This window comes from Antedon mediterranea, chromosome 11 (assembly GCF_964355755.1).
Source record: "Antedon mediterranea chromosome 11, ecAntMedi1.1, whole genome shotgun sequence".
Classification (NCBI taxonomy): domain Eukaryota; kingdom Metazoa; phylum Echinodermata; class Crinoidea; order Comatulida; family Antedonidae; genus Antedon; species Antedon mediterranea.
The window spans coordinates 17244947-17264188 of NC_092680.1; the positions used below are offsets into that span (position 1 = coordinate 17244947).

General features: G+C 33.8%; 1 protein-coding gene across 1 annotated transcript; it reads left to right on the forward strand.

The window, feature by feature from the left end:
- Nucleotides 1–1187: 1187 nt before the first annotated feature.
- Nucleotides 1188–18432, forward strand: LOC140062756 (non-lysosomal glucosylceramidase-like). The gene is made up of 15 exons (XM_072109081.1): nt 1188–1777; nt 3436–3524; nt 4814–4929; nt 6920–7144; nt 7357–7605; nt 10497–10608; nt 10967–11246; nt 11551–11735; nt 12432–12536; nt 13069–13176; nt 13807–13958; nt 14778–14884; nt 15245–15387; nt 15781–16088; nt 16698–18432. Exons 1-15 carry the CDS (start codon nt 1560–1562, stop codon nt 16902–16904), a joined length of 2604 nt encoding a protein of 867 aa, XP_071965182.1. The 5' UTR covers nt 1188–1559; the 3' UTR covers nt 16905–18432.
- The last annotated feature ends 810 nt before the right edge of the window (nt 18433–19242 follow it).

Consider the following 19242-nt stretch of genomic DNA (forward strand, 5'->3'; position numbering starts at 1 on the left):
TACTCAACAATCACTGTTGCCACCGCGTATTCTAAACTTTCTCGGAACAACGATAGTCAACTGCAGAAGAAACACGTCTGCTACCAAGCTCCGCCCCAGAAGAACTTTTAGAAAAGTAGAGGGCGCTATAATAATAATAATAATAATTTTTATTTGGAAAACGCTTTTTGAACAGCGGCACACATAATAATTAATGGTGCATCCTTAAAACAATTAAACATACAATATAAAAATATATGAGTATCAAAATAAAGATAGACTAGATTAAAACAGATAATACTCAGATAAAACGGAAGTTCGATAAAACCAAATTAAAAATAAACTGTAATACTAAAACCAATTAAATGCAACCCACATACATAAGCTTGGACACTAAATTAGCATATCAATTAGTATATAAACAAATTATGGAAATGTTGCCAAAATATTGTTTTATGTTGTTATTATGTATAAGGACCTCAAATCACCGGACAAAAAATGAAGTTATCTAAATCACTTCTTCTATTAAGTTAGGGTGTCTGAATAGGGCCATATGGGGTAAGATTATTCCAAGTTAAATAACAAATAATAACGGATCGATGTTTCGTAAAATCTTCTTTTTTTTTGCTGTAAAGTTATATACTAACTTGTTTTAATTCATAAGATTTACTGAAACTTAAAGCAGATTCAAAAGGCAACAAATAGCCTAACTATACTAAATAAATCATATTTATATAACAGTACCACACTACTACAGATTGTATGAATATTATAATTTTAAAATAAATTTATTTAGAAAAATTAATACAAACAACTTGAAATGCTATTTTTCATAAATTAATAAATATAGGCCTGAAATAAAAATAATTATAGGCCTGCTTTACATTTTGTATACACTACTTGTTTTTAATGTGTTATAGGCCTACTGCGTCTAATAAATTACACATTTATTTAAGATTGAAGAAAATTGGGACTCATGACTCCTAAAGTTATAGTAATCTTATTTACTTTAGCAGTTCCTGAAAAATTCTCTATATGTATGTTTTACATTTTCTTTTGCTTGTCAAATAAATAAATAAAATAAGACATTTTCACCAATAATAACTTTTTAAAATAATTATAATCCGAAATTTGATTAGCGACCTCTATGTATTATAAAAACTAATTACGTCAGAGTCTGGCCAGCGGTTGTATGACGCATTGATGACGCGTCACAAAACCCGATGAACCACAGATTCTCCGGAACTCACATTGTACTCTCGTCGTACGATTGTTGTAAACAGTGTGGTGGTGCGGTGTGGTATGTTGATATCAGCTGATTGTTGACATTTTGGAACTTTTATTACAGAAGTTGGAAAGTGTTTGTATAAGAGAATAAAGGCAAATTATTATAGCGGTCGAAAAATGGAACATTCCCTTATCACACTTTAAGGTTAGGGCCTAGACAGAAAAAAAACGCTAGGCCTTGATAGACGTTTAACAAATCATCGTCAATAAATTGTTGTGTGACGTGAGGAGAGTCTAAGCTAGGACAGGTAGGCCTACACTACATATAGAGGGAGAGGGATTGCCAGGGAGAGATGGCATCCGGTGTTGTGGAAGAGGGCCCTGCTGCTGTAGCAACCTGTACGAATGATGCTGATACTACTACAAGCCAGCCTGATGCAGCAGTGCCTGGGGTTTCGATGTATGGCTGGCGACGTGATTTAGATAAAACCTTTGAAGAAAAATGGGGTCCATTGAGATCAAAACATATACGATTAAGGCAATTAGCAGAAATGATAGGGCAGGGATTTAGGTGAGTAAACAGCAAGATTTATTTTTTTATTATCTTGTATTCATTATTGTACTGTAGAATCCGATCCGGGACGATTTGTTTGGCCTGGACGATTCCTTAAGCAGCCAAAGCTGCCGTATCCCTCGTTAACCACAGCGTAAAATAAATTCCTAAAAAAGTCATTTTTTATGCAATTATTATTTCAGAAAAAAACATTTGTTTATGCATTCGCCAACAAATTTGTTTAAACATTGTTGACATGGCTATAAAGGAGTATAACATAATCATTTAAACATAGTTGACATGGCTATAATAAGGAGTGTATAACATAATCATTTATGCACTTGTCAATTGTATGACTACTATACGACCCCCGGGAGAGGTGCGTCATTTGTCCGATGTGCGTCATACTTTTGAATACCATGATGCACCCGTGCGTCAAAAAGGTGACTTACCTTTAGGTGACCATGACGCACCCATTTTGACGCACTGTGACCATGTTGTTTATGATATGGTGGGTGGTAAAGTGACGGACATTGACAGTACTGTACACACCTTGTTCATTGATGTGACGTACCATCTAGGTTTTTTGACGCACCCCTGCATCAGTAATTATTTGTAAATGACGAACCTCTCCCGGGGGTCGTATAGTGGGTCATACAATTGACAAGTGCATTAAACATAGTTGACATGGCTATAAGTTGAGCATAACATAATCATTTTCAGCAATGTTTTAGGCTCAGTATTTTAAAAAGTCCCGGACCGAATCGTCCCAGGAGTGAATCGTCTCTTTTTATTTACAATCTGTAAAAATGTAACTTTAGTTTATTTATTTATAAACTGTTAGAATTGTAAAATATTTAAATGTATGTTTATCTATTTAATTTAATAATTTCAATTTAATAAAAGGCCATGTGTTAAAAATGTGCAAACTTTTCAAATTCTGCAATACCTTTTGTGCAGTTTGAAATTGTGCAAAATCCAGAACTGTAGGAAGGGTTTTTACAGTTCCCATCCCTTAGTGTGCTGATCTGTAATAATACCCCTTTCATATTTCCTAGCAAAACTCTTAGTTTACAAAAACCAGTAATTTTTACATGACGTGTACCCTGGTGTGTATTTTTGCTAGGCGATGTGATAGGTGAATAAGTTTGAAAAGGGCACTTCAGGATATATATAACCCAAGCATCCCCGCCCACCCCTCCATCACCCCATCTGCCTTGGAAAGTATAAATGATATATCATAACATCATTAATTTTGAAATGTTTGTTGAGATCGTTATTACCCTGACCTTCAACTCTGCTTGTTTTTAAGTCATCTGTATCATCCTACTTCCTACCGGATGAATGTTCCGTTAGTTATTTGTTAGCATTTGACGTGCTGACTCTCTTCAGCAGTGTGAGGGCGAAGATACTTGTGACCTTTCATTTTCACAGCCTTTGATTTTCAAACGCCACGCAACTACACACATGTTGAGTCTAACAGTCATTCTGGGCATGCTCATGCGTGACTTCTCGACTCAACACCTACGTAATTGAGTAGCACATGGCGAAAACGAAAGGTCGATAATTGAAAATATGTACAGTCAACATATGATAATTCAATACCGATAAATGTTTTCACAACTTGTAAATTGTTTTTAATTATGAATTAATATTTATTAATTTAATATTTTCAGGTATATTCAGCTTTATTATAAAATGAAGCGAGAAGGAAGGCGTATATTTATTGATCAAATTGAACCAACAAAATTAAAGCAAATTTATGGTAAGGTAGAATTATTAAGAAGTTCATTTTATCTTGATTGATATATTAAAATTGCACTTCGATTATCTAAGACGTATAACATTAACTATATATACTATGTTCAATAAAACATAAACCAGTCAGAAAAATACCATTAAAATAATTAGTAGTTTTCATAAAGGTCATAAAGGTTTATATTTATGTTACACTTTACAATAAGATGTTGTGTACTTATCACTATTTATCTTCTGTTCGTTAAACAAAGTTAAGAATAAACATCTTTATTCTTTCACACACAATTTTGTTAATGATGTGAAAGCTAATCTTCATTAAAACTAGATTTTCAAATAAACATTAATAAATTATGAACTTGTAGCACTAAATTTGGTCAAGCATAAATTTCATTCTAGCAATAATTAGACTTCGTTTAGATTTGTGTTTCTAAAGGTATGTGTTTTAGTTTCAACAGTTATGTTGTATGTTATCATCCATCTGAAATTTGGTGTATGAATCTGCCTTAAGCTCTGTCTACACTATCAAACTAGTTTGACAAAAAAAGTGTGACATCACATCACATTGTTTTAATTGAATAGCAAATGCACTGTTATATGATGTACTGTACTTATTCTATGTTATATTCAACCCATTGAAGAATTAGTGATATTTTCCCCTATTATTATTCTGAATTTTATTAAATGCATTTAGACAACTGATATGCTAGACCAATGGGCTAGCACATTTTGTTTCTTGTGGTACTCACTAGTCCTACAAAATGTTAGTAGCCCACTGTTTGCAAAATGGGCAAATAAAACCAGTCAGATTTTTTTAAACATAATAGATGCATTATGAAGCACAAGATGTCATATGATCAGTCAGTCTCATGAATATTTATGAACATTCTTATGAATATTATGATCATTCTCATAAACCACTGAACTAAAAAATTAAACCTTTTACAAACATATAAAAGACAATTAGCCTAAACTCTAAAATAGTATGCATTTCATAAAGACTTCATATGATCAGTCAGTCTCATGAATATTTATGAACATTCTCATGAATATTAATCATTTTCATAAACCACTGAATTAAACCAGCTTTTCTCTTTATACAAATATTATATTAAAGACACTTAGCATAAACTCTAAAATGGTACAATCATTTAATGTCTATTGTCATCTAAACAATATTATTATCACAAGTTTGCTGGTATGATTGTCCATAATTCCACAATTCATACAAATTGCAAATACACTAATTATTAATTGAAGTATACGATAATTAAAATTATGTTCTTTCATTAATTTCAGGTGTTCCTATTGGTGGAATAGGATGCGGTGCTATAAACAGGGGTTGGCAGGGTGACTTTTGTCGCTGGTGCCTTACCCCCGGGATGTATAGTTACGATATTGTAGAAGCTGATCAGGTAAATGAAAATATGAATGTAGAGGAACATGGAAGGGATTAGATTTAAGCTCTGTCTACACTATCAAACTAGTTTGGAAAAAAAAAGTGTGATGTGCCCAAATATGGTAGTGTTATGACATCATCATGTCCATATATGGGCACATCACATAAAGTTTGATACTGTAGTGTAGACAGAGCTTTAGACCATTTGCATATGCAATTTTTTAATAAATAAAACAGCAAATGGTAAATGCTATACTGGTAGCTTTTGTAATAAAAATGATACAATGTACACAACATGTACAGTTACATCGTACACAGTCAGCATACAGTATGTGTGCATTGAATAGAGTAAAGTAGTCAATGTACACATGTACAGTTACATCGTACACAGTCCGCATACAGTATGTGTGCATTGAATAGAGTAAAGTAGTCAATGTACACATGTACAGTTACATCGTACACAGTCAGCATACAGTATGTGTGCATTGAATAGAGTAAAGTAGTACAGTATGTTTAACCAGAAATCATAGGCAAAATTTTTGGCAACAAGAGTAGGTCACAAGAAATCTCTGAATCTACATAGATTATTAATTGAATTCAATAATTGTTTCTGATACTGTATTTTTTTTGTGGGTAGAACTGGATAAAGATAAAATGTCCATCAATCCTAAAAAAGGCTACAAATGCAAAAACCACACAGGGAAGATTTACAAGAGTTAATTTCCAAGGCCAAAAAATAACCTAAATTAGTTTGTGACAATCATTTTGTGACAACTATTTATGTTCAATTAGGGTCAAGGGTCAAGTTGAAAACCTGTTTCATTATTACATTACATGGTTCACTGATTAAATATTTTGTAATATCATTTAAAACACTAAAGTTATGGGGAAACCGGAGACCCAACAAATTGTCCCTGTGTGTGCTATATTTCCCTTGTTCATTGCATGCCAAGTGGCCCTTTGTGTGCTATATTTCCCCTTGTTCATTGCATGCCAAGTGTACCTGTGTGTGCTATATTGCCCCTTGTTCATTGCATGCCAAGTGGCCCTTTGTGTGCTATATTTCCCCTTGTTCATTGCATGCCAAGTGTACCTGTGTGTGCTATATTGCCCCTTGTTCATTGCATGCCAAGTGGCCCTTTGTGTGCTATATTCCCCCTTGTTCATTGCATGCCAAGTGTACCTGTGTGTGCTATATTTCCCCTTCATTGCATGCCAAGTGTCCCTGTGTGTGCTATATTGCCCCTTGTTCATTGCATGCCAAGTGGCCCTTTGTGTGCTATATTTCCCCTTGTTCATTGCATGCCAAGTGTACCTGTGTGTGCTATATTGCCCCTTGTTCATTGCATACCAAGTGGCCCTTTGTGTGCTATATTTCCCCTTGTTCATTGCATGCCAAGTGTACCTGTGTGTGCTATATTGCCCCTTGTTCATTGCATGCCAAGTGGCCCTTTGTGTGCTATATTCCCCCTTGTTCATTGCATGCCAAGTGTACCTGTGTGTGCTATATTTCCCCTTGTTCATTGCATGCCAAGTGTACCTGTGTGTGCTATATTTCCCCTTGTTCATTGCATGCCAAGTGTACCTGTGTGTGCTATATTTCCCCTTGTTCATTGCATGCCAAGTGTACCTGTGTGTGCTATATTGCCCTTTGTTCAGTGCTATATTGCCCTTTGTTCATTGCATGCCAAGTGTCCCTGTGTGTGCTATATTGCCCCTTGTTCATTGCATGCCAAGTGTCCCCTTAATAGAGGTGTCCCAAAGTAGAGGTTCTACTGTCAAATGCATTGAGTTTCCTTAAAGCTCTGTCTACACTATCAAACACTATTTGCCCAAATATGGTAGTGATATGATGTATTCCATATAATGGGCACATCACATTTTTTTTGTCACATTAAGTTTGATAGTGTAGACATAACAGACCTTTTCTATGAATCTTTGACTTTGAATATTTATTTGTGTCATCTTGAATGTTCTGAATATTCATTACTAATTTTTGTTTATAGTTTACTGTGTGTATACGTAAAGATGGTCAAACAGTCTATCAACAAGTTCTGTCACCTGGCAAGCCTTCGAGTAAAGTCTTGACTCACTGGAAATGGAACTTCCCCGGGGGTGATGCTACTTATCTAGGCCTCTATCCACGTGCATGGACAACGTATCGTATACCAGAGTTTAATGTAACACTGATTTGTAGGCAGATCTCACCAGTCTTCCCAAATGATTACAAGGTATACAAAATCTAAATTAATATTGGATGAGATCTTGTTACTAAAAGAAAAATTGTCCCCTACCCCTTTTAAAAAAAAATCTTATTTTCAAATGTAGTTTCCCCATTTTGAGTGTGTGTATGGAGGCATATAGTAGAAAACTTATATGTACAAACTCTCTCTCTCTCTCATAATTTATAGACAAATAAGAATGCTTTTTTGATGATTTTTAGGATACTTCTACTCCAGCTGGTGTGTTTGTGTGGGAAATCCATAACAACTCGGACCAACCCCTAGACGTTACTGTTATGTTTACCTTTCAAAATGGAACTGGTCAAGCCAGTGATAAACTTGGCGGTAGGTGGAATGAACCATTTTTAACAGAGGAGACATCGGAAGCTTCCACTACTCTAACAGGGGTGCTTCTTCACAATGCTCATCCAACGATGGATTGTACCATGGCTGTATCAGCTGCAAACACAGTAAGAAATTAACAGTTTTGTAATTCTGTCTCCGTCTCCGCTACCCTGTCTCCACTATCCCGTCCCACACACATACTTAATCTACAACAGGATACAATAAAAAATCTTAAATAAAACAATAGTAGTGTTAACTGAAAACTCGACACTTTCTTTCTGTCTGTTTTAATTCACTGTTTTGATTTAGTTTTGACCTGCTTTTCTCATTTTTTCCAGTAATTTGCCGTTGGGTTTATAAATAAAAAAAAAATATTACCAGAATATTCAATACTACATATTTACACTTTCTGTGTATTTTTAAAAACTTTTTTTCCATTTTTTAGCATTATTTTTCCAAAATAATGTAGATAAATCACTGTAAACATTTAGCCGCACAAAAAAAAATTAATACCTGTTTTATTCAATTTTATTACGCTAAAATTAATAATTTTGAATTATTAGTTTCAAAATTAAAGCACAGAATTGATATTCATATCCTCTCCTATCCCAAAATTATATTGTATATATAATATTTTCCACTTTGGTTGATTTATTTTGCTTTTTGGTAAACCCAGTCATGTGGAACTCTTCTCTTATATTCTTTGTCTATGTTATAATTTTGATTGATTGATTTTGATAATTTTTTAACTTTTCTGATGAAACAAATGAAATGAAAAAAGTTTACCAATGTATTATTGTGAATTTTATGAACGAATTTTCCAAAATGCTATGTAGACCGTTTTAACTTCACTTCAATTAAGCATGGTGTGAAATTATTGATCAGGTTGGCCTTCAAACTCTTGTATTTAACTCATTGATTCCTGCATTGTGACTGTGCTTTTGTATGTACACATTCAATACATTATTGATTATGTGCGTTTGGTGTGATTTACGTTGCTTTCACCTGGACGTGTCTACTGTTCCATCCACCCAGCTGTTTCAGGGTTTTTTTATTCATGTCATTAACAATGTAGTTCACAATGAAAAATAATCATTTATTGAAATGAGTTATTCAATCATTATTTAGTGTTAGAATATAAATTTCACATTTACTCTATGTTGTCATAATATAGACATCCCCCAAGTCTGTATTATTGTCTTTTTTATATTAGTACACTAGTCAATTTTTGTCAGAAATACAGCTCTAAAGGAGTATACGTATGAAATGCCGTATGTGCCAAAATATTGATCTTGTTACTAATATTAACTAAAAACTCTTTCTAGAACCTAGGCTAATCATAATATAATGTAGTTCCTTATGAAAAATAATCATTTTGAACAGTTAAGAATTCACATTTTAGTTAGGTACCATTCCTGTAACTAGTGGCAGAGTACATAATTATTTAGAAGTTTGGTTTAGACTTTTAAGTGCTTGCGTACGTTTTAACTCATTAATAACAGTTTTAACTTTTAAAATAAAACTATATTATAGATATTTTAATTATCTCTATGTAGCAATGTGTAAAGTTATTGTCTGTGAAAAAACATCTTGTTCTTTGTGATGATTTTAGTTCATTTATTTAATAATACTGCGTTAAAAATGTTTAATTACCATGGACCATTAGATTTTCCACTCTAAGTTCCCTGTTTTTTTTTAGTTTAGTTTTTAAGAGAATATGAAATAGATTTAGGATATTAGTGCTCTAGGAAACCTGCCCTTGATAGTACATCCTGTAAAAACTCATAAGTTATTTAAGTGTCATATCCATATATGGTCACAGATCAGATAATACTATACATAATGCAGTACCCATGAAGCTTGGTCTAGATGTTTTTAAAATGATTTGCGTTCAACCTTTAATACAATGATCACTGTGTATACTATATTCACTATATACGATTCACCCTATTGTTGTGTCTGTATTTCCTTAACTTTTGAACCCATTTAATCGTTTTATATTTAATAGTTAATTTAAATGTAACAATGTGAATAATAAATTCAAGGGTCAAAAGGTTTTAAAAATTGATCACAATAACATACTGTTGTTTATTCCCATGATTTTTAACAATCACATATTTGACAATTATTATTTTTTTGGTAGACATGTCTTGGTATTTCTCAAAATGTTACTGTCTAAAATTATTTGATTTTCTTTCTTATATTAGGGGCCCATCTTCCTACAATACATTAGGTCTTTTGAAATGTTGAAAATGTCAAAGAGCTGTAAGTCACAAAGACAGCCTTTTAATTTTGTGGAAGTAGTTGTTGGCAACAGGATGTAAGGGAATTATCATTTAAATTCTAATTGTCTAGAAATCACTATTAATAGGCTACCAGCAAAAGACAATGAATATACATAGATCATGATTTATCATTACAGTCATTACTTTTAATTGGTAATTAAAATTTAAATACCAAAAGTAGATTCCATATAGCAGACACGTGATGGAAATGAAAGCCACAGCTATCGCTCATGTAGTGGAATTTTTTTGTTCTCATTTGATTCATATGAACAATTTTGCATAGTGGAATACACGGTTCACATACGCCTATTCCAACTTCATATAAAGATATAACATGGAGCAGTATTTCTGCTGAATATTGATTCACTACAACTTTTAACCAGGTTTTATCTCCCGATTTATTACACGTTTTCATACACACATATGCGAAACCTGAGAAATCTCGAAAAGAAAGCATAGTTGCGTGCTATTTGATTACTATGATTGGTCAGTTTAATACTAGGGCAATACACGCGCGCTCAGTAAGAACTTCGATTATCTCGCAACAAAAAAAAGGCCTCTCATCAGTGTGTTTTTCTCCCGAGATTTCACAGAGGTCTTTTTTTGATTTTCCACAAAATTGTATTTACACTATGTAAACCTGGTTACATTTAGCCTCTAGAATATTATTCCTGGACAACAACTTCTACTAATCCTACACTAATACAAATTAATTTTTTGTATCATTTCAGGAAGGTGTATCTGTAAGTCATGTAACTGGTTTCAACCCCTATGACAAGAGCGATCAGGGCAAGTTATTATGGGAGGATCTTCACGAAGATGGGCAATTAGAAAGTCCGGCTGGTAAAGCATTAGTGTTTGTTTTGTGTTGTTGACTCTTTTAAAACTATCCTCTCATTTCTCCAAGAATTTTTAAAGCTCTGTCTACACTATCAAACTAGTTTGACAAAACAAGTGTGATGTGCCTAAATATGGTAGTGATATGACATCATCGTGTCCATATATGGGCACATCACATTTTTTTGTCACATAAAGTTTGATAGTTTTACAGAGCTTTACTTTAGATCGGTCTTTAGAATGATCTTCTTGTTTTGAATGTGTCAAGTTTTGGCAATGAGAATTGTTCATGACAATTCAGCTTACTACTACAGTATATGGTCAGACATTTGTCATTCTCATAAATTGATTTTCTCAAATTCAGGACCGACAGACAAGACCAAAAAGGGAACAGCAATCGCTGCCGCCGTAGCTGCTCAAACGACTGTCACCCCAGGCAGCAAAGGAAAATTAGAGTTTGTACTAACTTGGGATATGCCGAATGTTCATTTTAAAAGCCAGAGGAGGAAATACACTCGTCGCTATGCACGCTGGTTTGGTAACTCTGGTAACGCAGCTCCTACCTTGTCTTCTTATGCTATCAATAACTATGCAAGTTGGGAAGAGAAAATCGAGGCTTGGCAAAACCCAATTTTAAATAATCCGTAAGTATTGGTATATTCAGTATGAAAGTGAATTATTAAGGCACATAAGTGTACATTTTTTAGGTATTTTAAGCAGAGCTTAAAGGCTCTGTAAACATTGGTAGAGGCATAGAGATATTATAGTAAGCTCATCATAATATCTCTATGGTAGAGGCTAGATGTGTTCAACAATGTTTCAATCATTGCATTGTCAATATTATTGTTGTGTAGTAGCTGTGTGCTGCCAAAATGATACTAATTACTTAAGATGTTACATAACCTTTTATTCAACATTATGTAATGTACGGTATGGCATTGTTTATAGTGAGCTTCCTGATTGGTATAAATCTGCGTTATTCAATGAACTCTATTACATCTCTGATGGTGGAACTATATGGGTAGATGCATGTGAAGATCAGCCTACCTGTAATGGTGAGGTTATCACTGAAAACCCGAAACCAGCTCATGCTAAACTGATCAAGGAGTATGGCAGGTTCGCATATTTAGAAGGTGAGTATACTATATAGGATTCGCATTGTGCACGCTCTGTTGACTAGTGACAGGTACGACGCAGCGCAAGTACCTAACACAACATAAGTGATTTGACCAATCACAAGTGATGGATTATTCGAAGAGTCAAATAGCTTGCGTTGCGCGTACGTCCTGTCTTTGCGTCTCTAGTTGAAACCACGCTTTAATACGAACATAGTAGGTTAGTAAAGACATGGGCAGTTCTGAAATGTTGTCCTATAACATTATATTACATTACCCTGCAAATGCACTGTAGCTTAACATCATGGATTCTTATCCTTGACAGGTACTAGTATTTTTATTATGACATAAACGCTACTACTAACTAAAACTAGGAATAGTTTTATTCTTATAATACGTTCAAACCCCTAAATCTCTGTCTACACTATCAAACTTTATATGACAGAAAAATATGATGTGCCCATGGACATGATAATGTCATATCTTCACCATATTTGGGCATATCACTACCATATTTGGGCACCTCACTCTTTTTTTGTCAAATTAGTTTGATAGTGTAGACAGAGCTTTAGGGTTTTGAAACAACAACATTCTATTCCAGCTACAGTGGTCTGTAGGGCATCAGCATATTCAGAAAATTCTAAGTTCATGTCAGCATTTTTCACCACACCGTTTTTCTTTATCGTTCATGAAAGAATGTATTTGTTATTGCAGGGCATGAATACCGTATGTACAACACGTATGACGTACATTTCTATGCATCATTCGCACTAGCAATGCTGTGGCCAAAACTTGAACTATGCATACAACACGACTTTGGTAATCATATGTTTTTTATGTCCGCTTTTTATCTTAATAAATCAATAGGCATTTTTCTATAAACTGAGTGAAGGATTTGTGACCTAAAAAAAATTGCCCTACAATCAAACACACAGTATGTGTTTGTGTTGTGTGGCTATCAATTGGTGTCACATATTATACTTCATCTCCCTATAGAGGGACATACAATAGGTGGACATTTTTTGCAGAATTGTGTATTTTAACCAGTAAATTGTATAGTTAGTGTAGAAGTTCATTCATTTTACTTTTATTTCGGAACGTACATCCATAGTTACAAAATCAATTGCATCAGGTAAGAAAAAATTTAAATAAAAAAGGCAAACACACACAAAAAAGACACCGGTATCAGATTATCTCCATCATTTTGTTACCATAATACATTCTATCATTTCATTTTTGCTAGCAAACATTCTTAGTAACAACGAAAAGACAGATTAACAAACATGTCACTAGCACTAGGCAATCTTATGAGTTTTTATGACAAAGCAAGATCTATGTTTTTTTTAAATAGGTATGTTTGTTGAACATGCGGATGAGGAGGTGTTTAAAGAGTTAAACACAGGTAAAGCAACACAAAGAAAACTACTGGGATCTGTACCTCATGACATTGGTGATCCAGGTAATATATTTAATTTGCCTTGGCATACCCTTGTTTATTATACTCTGTCCATCAAAATAGAACCAATGAAGAACTTCTATGACATTTATTTTAAATGATTAAAAAGATAGAGCGTTGTCTCCCAGATGATCATTGTTAAGCTCTGTCTACACTATCAAACTTTATGTGACAAAAAAGTGTGATGTACTTAAATACACATACGCAAACCCTGAAAAATCTTGAAAAGAAAGCATAGTTGCACGCTATTTGATTACTATGATTGGTCAGTTTAATACCAGGGCAATACACGCGCGCTCAGTAAGAAATCTGATTATCTCGGATGATGTACTTAAATATTGTAGTGATATGCTTAAATATTGTAGTGATGTGATATCATCATGTCCATATATGGGCACATCACATTTTGTTGTCACATAAAGTTTGATAGTGTAGATAGAGCTTAAGGCACTGTTCTTTCTGAAGGCCAAATAGAAGACCTACTCGAGCACTATCAACATGGATAGATAATAACACAAATTTAATTCCGAAATTGGTAATTTATACTCGCATTGTATTAACAATGATTGACCGTTTGTCATGTGTCCTAGCCAAAATACATAAATACATTTCAATTGAATTTTTGTTTTACAGAGGAAGAACCATGGTTAAGTATAAACAGCTACTACCTCCATGATACCTCACAGTGGAAAGACCTCAATCTCAAATTTGTACTACTGACATATAGGGATTACTATATCACTCAGGACATGGACTTCCTAAGAGAAATGTGGCCACGATTGAAGGTAAATAGAATTAATGAAATGATAAACAATAAGCTGTCTAAAGCCCTGTCTGCACTATCGAACTTTATGTGACAACAAATGTGATGTGCCCATATATGGACATGATGTTATATCACTACCATATTTGGTCACAAAGCATAAGAAACTCTGTCCATTTCAAGAACTGTAAAAATTGTTTATGTTTATGCTAAATATTATAAGTCATACATTTACAAGAAAACTGTTAGACCAACTAAACGTACAGATAGATAGTTGTACACGATGTATAATAATTACATGTTGTTATGCAATATAATTTGACAGAAACCCTAAACTACACAGGAACAATGGTGAAATGAACAATGAGGTGTAAATTATGAAGATGTTATTTCACTCTTGTTTACACATATTTGAAAATATTCTTGTTTATGTCTACTTGTGCTTTGTGACAAGCCTGACACTTATGTATATGTAAGGGCGTGTGGCGCAGTGTGTTGGACGTTGGACTACCGATCGTCAGACCTAGGTTCGAATCCAACTCTCGCCGCATTGCTTGTATCCGTAGGCAAGATACTTTACTTACGTTGCCTCTCTCCACCCAGGTGTATAAATGGGTACCCAGTTAGATCTAGACACAACTTTGCGCTGGTTACCGGCTGCATTATGGGAGTATGTTTCCATACGTGTTTGATCCCAAAAAATACTGGGGTAATAATGCTTGTAAAGCGCCTTTGAGCATGATTAGGGCGCTATATAAATGTGGTATTATTATTATTATTATTATTATAGACATTTAATTTGTTTATATACCTTATGCATATTTTATGTCTATATTTTTAGATTGTCATGGAAACATCCAAGTTACATGATACGGATGGTGATGGCTTGATTGATAACTCTGGCTTCCCAGACCAAACATATGATGCATGGACAGTAACTGGTGCAAGGTATACTAGCAATATATTGTCAAGATGTTATACATGTTTTTAATTAAGAAATTGGGGTGTTATTTATTTAAGGAAGGCTCTGTCTACACTATTAAACTTTATGTGACAACAAATGTGATGTTCCCATATGTGGACATTATGATGTCATATCACTACCATATTTGGGCATATCAGTACCATATTTGGCCACATCACACAAACACTAGTTTGATAGTAGACTACAGGATACAGTATTTACTGTAAAAAGCAACAATGTTTAGCTATCACAATGTGGATATCACAATAAGAAATTTATTACTCTTAAACTATTAAAACATTTGTATAATAGAAGATAATTGTAAAGATCTATTGTTTTTTTAGTGCATATTGCGGTGGGTTGTGGTTAGCAGCTCTTTCTATCATGTGTGAGGTATCACGCATTTTAGGTTACAATCATGAACATGATGAGTATAAGAGTCTGTTAGAACGCGGAAAAGAATCTTATGAAACTAAATTATGGAATGGTAAGTTCTCTAATTAAAATTGTGTAAAATTGACTACATAACACCTTTCAAATTTTGTCTGTTACAGAGCTTTTGATTTCCAATGACCGACAACCTAAGTAGGTCAGGTCAATCGCTTTGTCGTCGGTTGTTGATAGAAATCAACAAAACTGGGTTGGGAGGAGGAGCGAGGAAACGCGTCCCAATATCCATAATAAATTAAAGTGTAATGCAACTCGTTTAAGCTTATGCTGTCAAGTTGCAATATGTGTTTTTTATATCAGAATAAAATGATGTAGTTGTGGTCATCACTCGTGGTCGTCACTCGTCGCAAATCGAAAACTCTCTATTGTCCTTATATTTTCATATTTATATAATATTATGTTCTCAGTTTTAACTGTATTATATTTACAGGTAAATATTACAATTATGACAGCAGTGGTAAATACTATAGCAACAGTGTAATGGCAGACCAGGCGGCAGGGCATTGGATTCTAAGAGCTTGTAACTTTGTCAGCCCGAGCAATCCAGTCTTCCCTGTCGATAATATCAAATCAGCACTTAAAACTATCTTTGAGTTGAACGTAATGGGAATAAATAATGGGACATTTGGTGCAATGAATGGTGTGCGGCCAAGCGGCAAGATCGATCCATCGAGCTTACAAGCGGAGGAAGTCTGGACTGGTGTAACATACGCCCTCTCTGCTAGTATGATACAAGAGGTATGATCAAGTTACTTTAGTGTTCTCTCAATATCCGGGAAATTGACAAAATATACTGTAGCTTAACCTACTACTAGTAGATAAGTGATTTTTTATGTATAATTTTCTTGCACTATTTTTAATACCGTCTGGAGCCAATTAAGTCCGGCAAATCTTGCTGGCAAAACCTGCTTCGGGAGAACACTGTGTTTTGTATTATGGTAGGAGCAGTGGTATGAGCAACAATATATTATAAAAATGATCAATTGTTGAATACAGAGAATATTTTATGAGTTAAAAGATTGACTGCCGCTGAGTTAAATAGAAAAGTGAGTCTTTAACGAATGATGCTATTATTAGCATGTACTGTGATTGGTCTAGTTAAATACCAGTGCAAGTACACATGCACAGTAACAACAACCAGGTCTCTCGCTGGAGAAATTCTTGAAAATTCTCCAAAAAGTTACATTTACAATATTCAAAATCAATTTTTCACAACGGGTTTTGTCATTTTCAGTCATCTTGATACATATTTTTAAATATTTATGGGTTCCGGTCACAAACTAAGGTAATATAGTAATATTAATAAATTATCTGACTATGTTTTAAGATAAATGTTTTCTCTTTCAGGGTATGGTGAAAGAAGGTTTCCAAACAGCTAGTGGAGTATATGAGACTTGTTTCAATCGGCTAGGCTTTGCTTACCAAACACCCGAGGCCTACATGGCTAAGAAGGCCTACCGATCCCTTGGCTACATGAGGCCACTGAGTATATGGGCTATGCAATGGGCTGTTGAAAACTGGCATGAATCAATACCAAATAAGGAAAATCAATGATGATGATATTTTCATTTTTTAAAAAAATACTGCATGTCAAGGTTAGTTTGTTAGTTGAAAAAACATGTTGCTGTTACTTTTTTCCGATTGTTAATGGATAATTGGAGTGTAATAAATTCAACTTATTCACAACACTGATGTGAATTTGTGCGCACAATATGGAAATAACGTAACATGCAATTCAAAATTGTAAAGGTATAGAAAATTCTAGCAATTACTAAATGGTTAACTGCTAGAAACTTTGTGAAACTTTAAAAATAGTGTTTAAGCAAGGTAATGATTTCTAGACTAAAATAAAAAAAGAATTTTACAATTATTGATGTGTGATACCAACTATATAAATCCTTCTAAATAAAATATTATTTGTAATATTATTATTATTGTAATATTATTTGTAAACACAATGAATTCTTTGATTATGAACTTTATGAGCAGTTATTATTATTATTGTAAATTTAACATACTGAATGTAATTGTTTTAAAGCTACGACTTTTCCAGTAATAATTAGAAATTAAACTGTTTGCTGGGCTAATAAGGATGCATGAAAATAAGGGTTTATGTCTGTCTACACTATCAATCTAGTTTGACAAAAAAAGTGTAATGTGCCCAAATATGGTAGTGATATGATGTCATTGTGTCCATATATGGGAACATCACATTTTTTTATAGTGTAGATAGAGCTTAAGACAGAAGAAAGATAAAACTTTCCATAATAATGTACAGTAGGCCTAAAGTGTTTTTAATGTGTTATGCTTATTCTGATACTAAGCTAAGCAGCCACGTTAGTTGATGGTGACATAAATGTACAGTACACAGTAGAAGCCCCTATACACTTTGGTTCCAAATGTGTCCTCTTAAAGGACAACTTGACCGAGGACCATATTTTTACAACGTATAGGGATGTACCTATGAATTTAGAACAATCGCGAGATTAAGGATATCGCCGCACACGCTCGCCGTACAGCCGTCGCCGTAAATTTTGTGATGCACCTGTGACGTTACAGCAATGTACGGCGACGGCTGTACAACGAGCGCGTGCGGCGATATCCTTAATTTCGCGATGGTTCTGAAATCATATGTACATCCCTAATACGTTTTTAAAATATGGTCCTCGGTCAAGTTGTCCTTTAATAGAGATTCCACTGCAATTTCACTGCCATTTAAAGATTGTTGATATTTATTATTTAATTTGTGCACTAGGTTTTATTTGACACGGGTGACTTAAATATTAAATTAATTATAATTTCATTATATAGAATTTATATTTAACATATATAATATTTTATGATTTTTGTGCTGCTGGTCACTGAGTAAGTTTTAGTGTAAGTAATTTAGTTTTGAGTGCTAGCATATAGCCATTCATTTTGCAGTTTTTATCTGCAATAAAAAAAATAATAAACAATTTTGAATTTTTTTGTGAGGCAAAAAGTGAATGAATGAATGAATAAATTAAATTTATAATAATAATTAATTATATTAAAATTAAATTTGAATAAACAGTAACTTTCATGCTATCCATTATCTATATACAACCCTATTCTATGCAAATATGTATTGTAACATATTGTTTTACTTCGCATATTGAAAATGTGAAAAGGAAAATCCATTTTAAGAAAAAACAAGTGCAATAAAGTAAGATCTGATAAATTATTATTATTTAAAAATGTATAGAAAGCATTTTAGTAAAATCATCATTATGCAATCTATTTAATTTTGAAAAAATAATTTTGATAATGTCTATTTTTTATTCTGATAATTTCTGCATTTATCATCTGAAAGTAAAGAACACACAGGGTAGATAAAACACATTTGTTGGATAAATGGTGGCTATAGGCCTAAAGCCAGTTTTCCACTAGGCAACCAATCAGAGATCAGGAAATGAGACGGAGGCCTAAAGCCAGTTTTCCACTAGGCAACCAATCAGAGATCAGGAAATGAGACGGAGGCCTAAAGCCAGTTTTCCACTAGGCAACCAATCAGAGATCAGGAAATGAGATGGAGGCCTAAAGCCAGTTTTCCACTAGGCAACCAATCAGAGATCAGGAAATGAGATGGAGGCCTAAAGCCAGTTTTCCACTAGGCAACCAATCAGAGATCAGGAAATGAGATGGAGGCCTAAAGCCAGTTTTCCACTAGGCAACCAATCAGAGATCAGGAAATGAGATACGAAAACATTAAATTCACAGTCTTGTAACAATTGTCAGTGTCTTCCAATATTGGTGCATTTTACATTGTATAAAGCTCTGTCTACACTATCAAACTTTGTGCAAAAAAAATGTGATGTGCCCATATATGGACATGATGATGTCATATTACCATACCACCATATATCACTAT

What these genes read in the sequence shown, in the direction of transcription:
- LOC140062756 (XM_072109081.1), top strand. Translation starts at nt 1,560, where the DNA reads ATGGCATCCGGTGTTGTGGAAGAGGGCCCTGCTGCTGTAGCAACCTGT. An exon ending in GCAATTAGAAAGTCCGGCTG is followed by an intron (nt 10,609 to 10,966) that starts GTAAAGCATTAG and finishes TCTCAAATTCAG; the next exon opens with GACCGACAGACAAGACCAAA. An exon ending in AACCCAATTTTAAATAATCC is followed by an intron (nt 11,247 to 11,550) that starts GTAAGTATTGGT and finishes CATTGTTTATAG; the next exon opens with TGAGCTTCCTGATTGGTATA.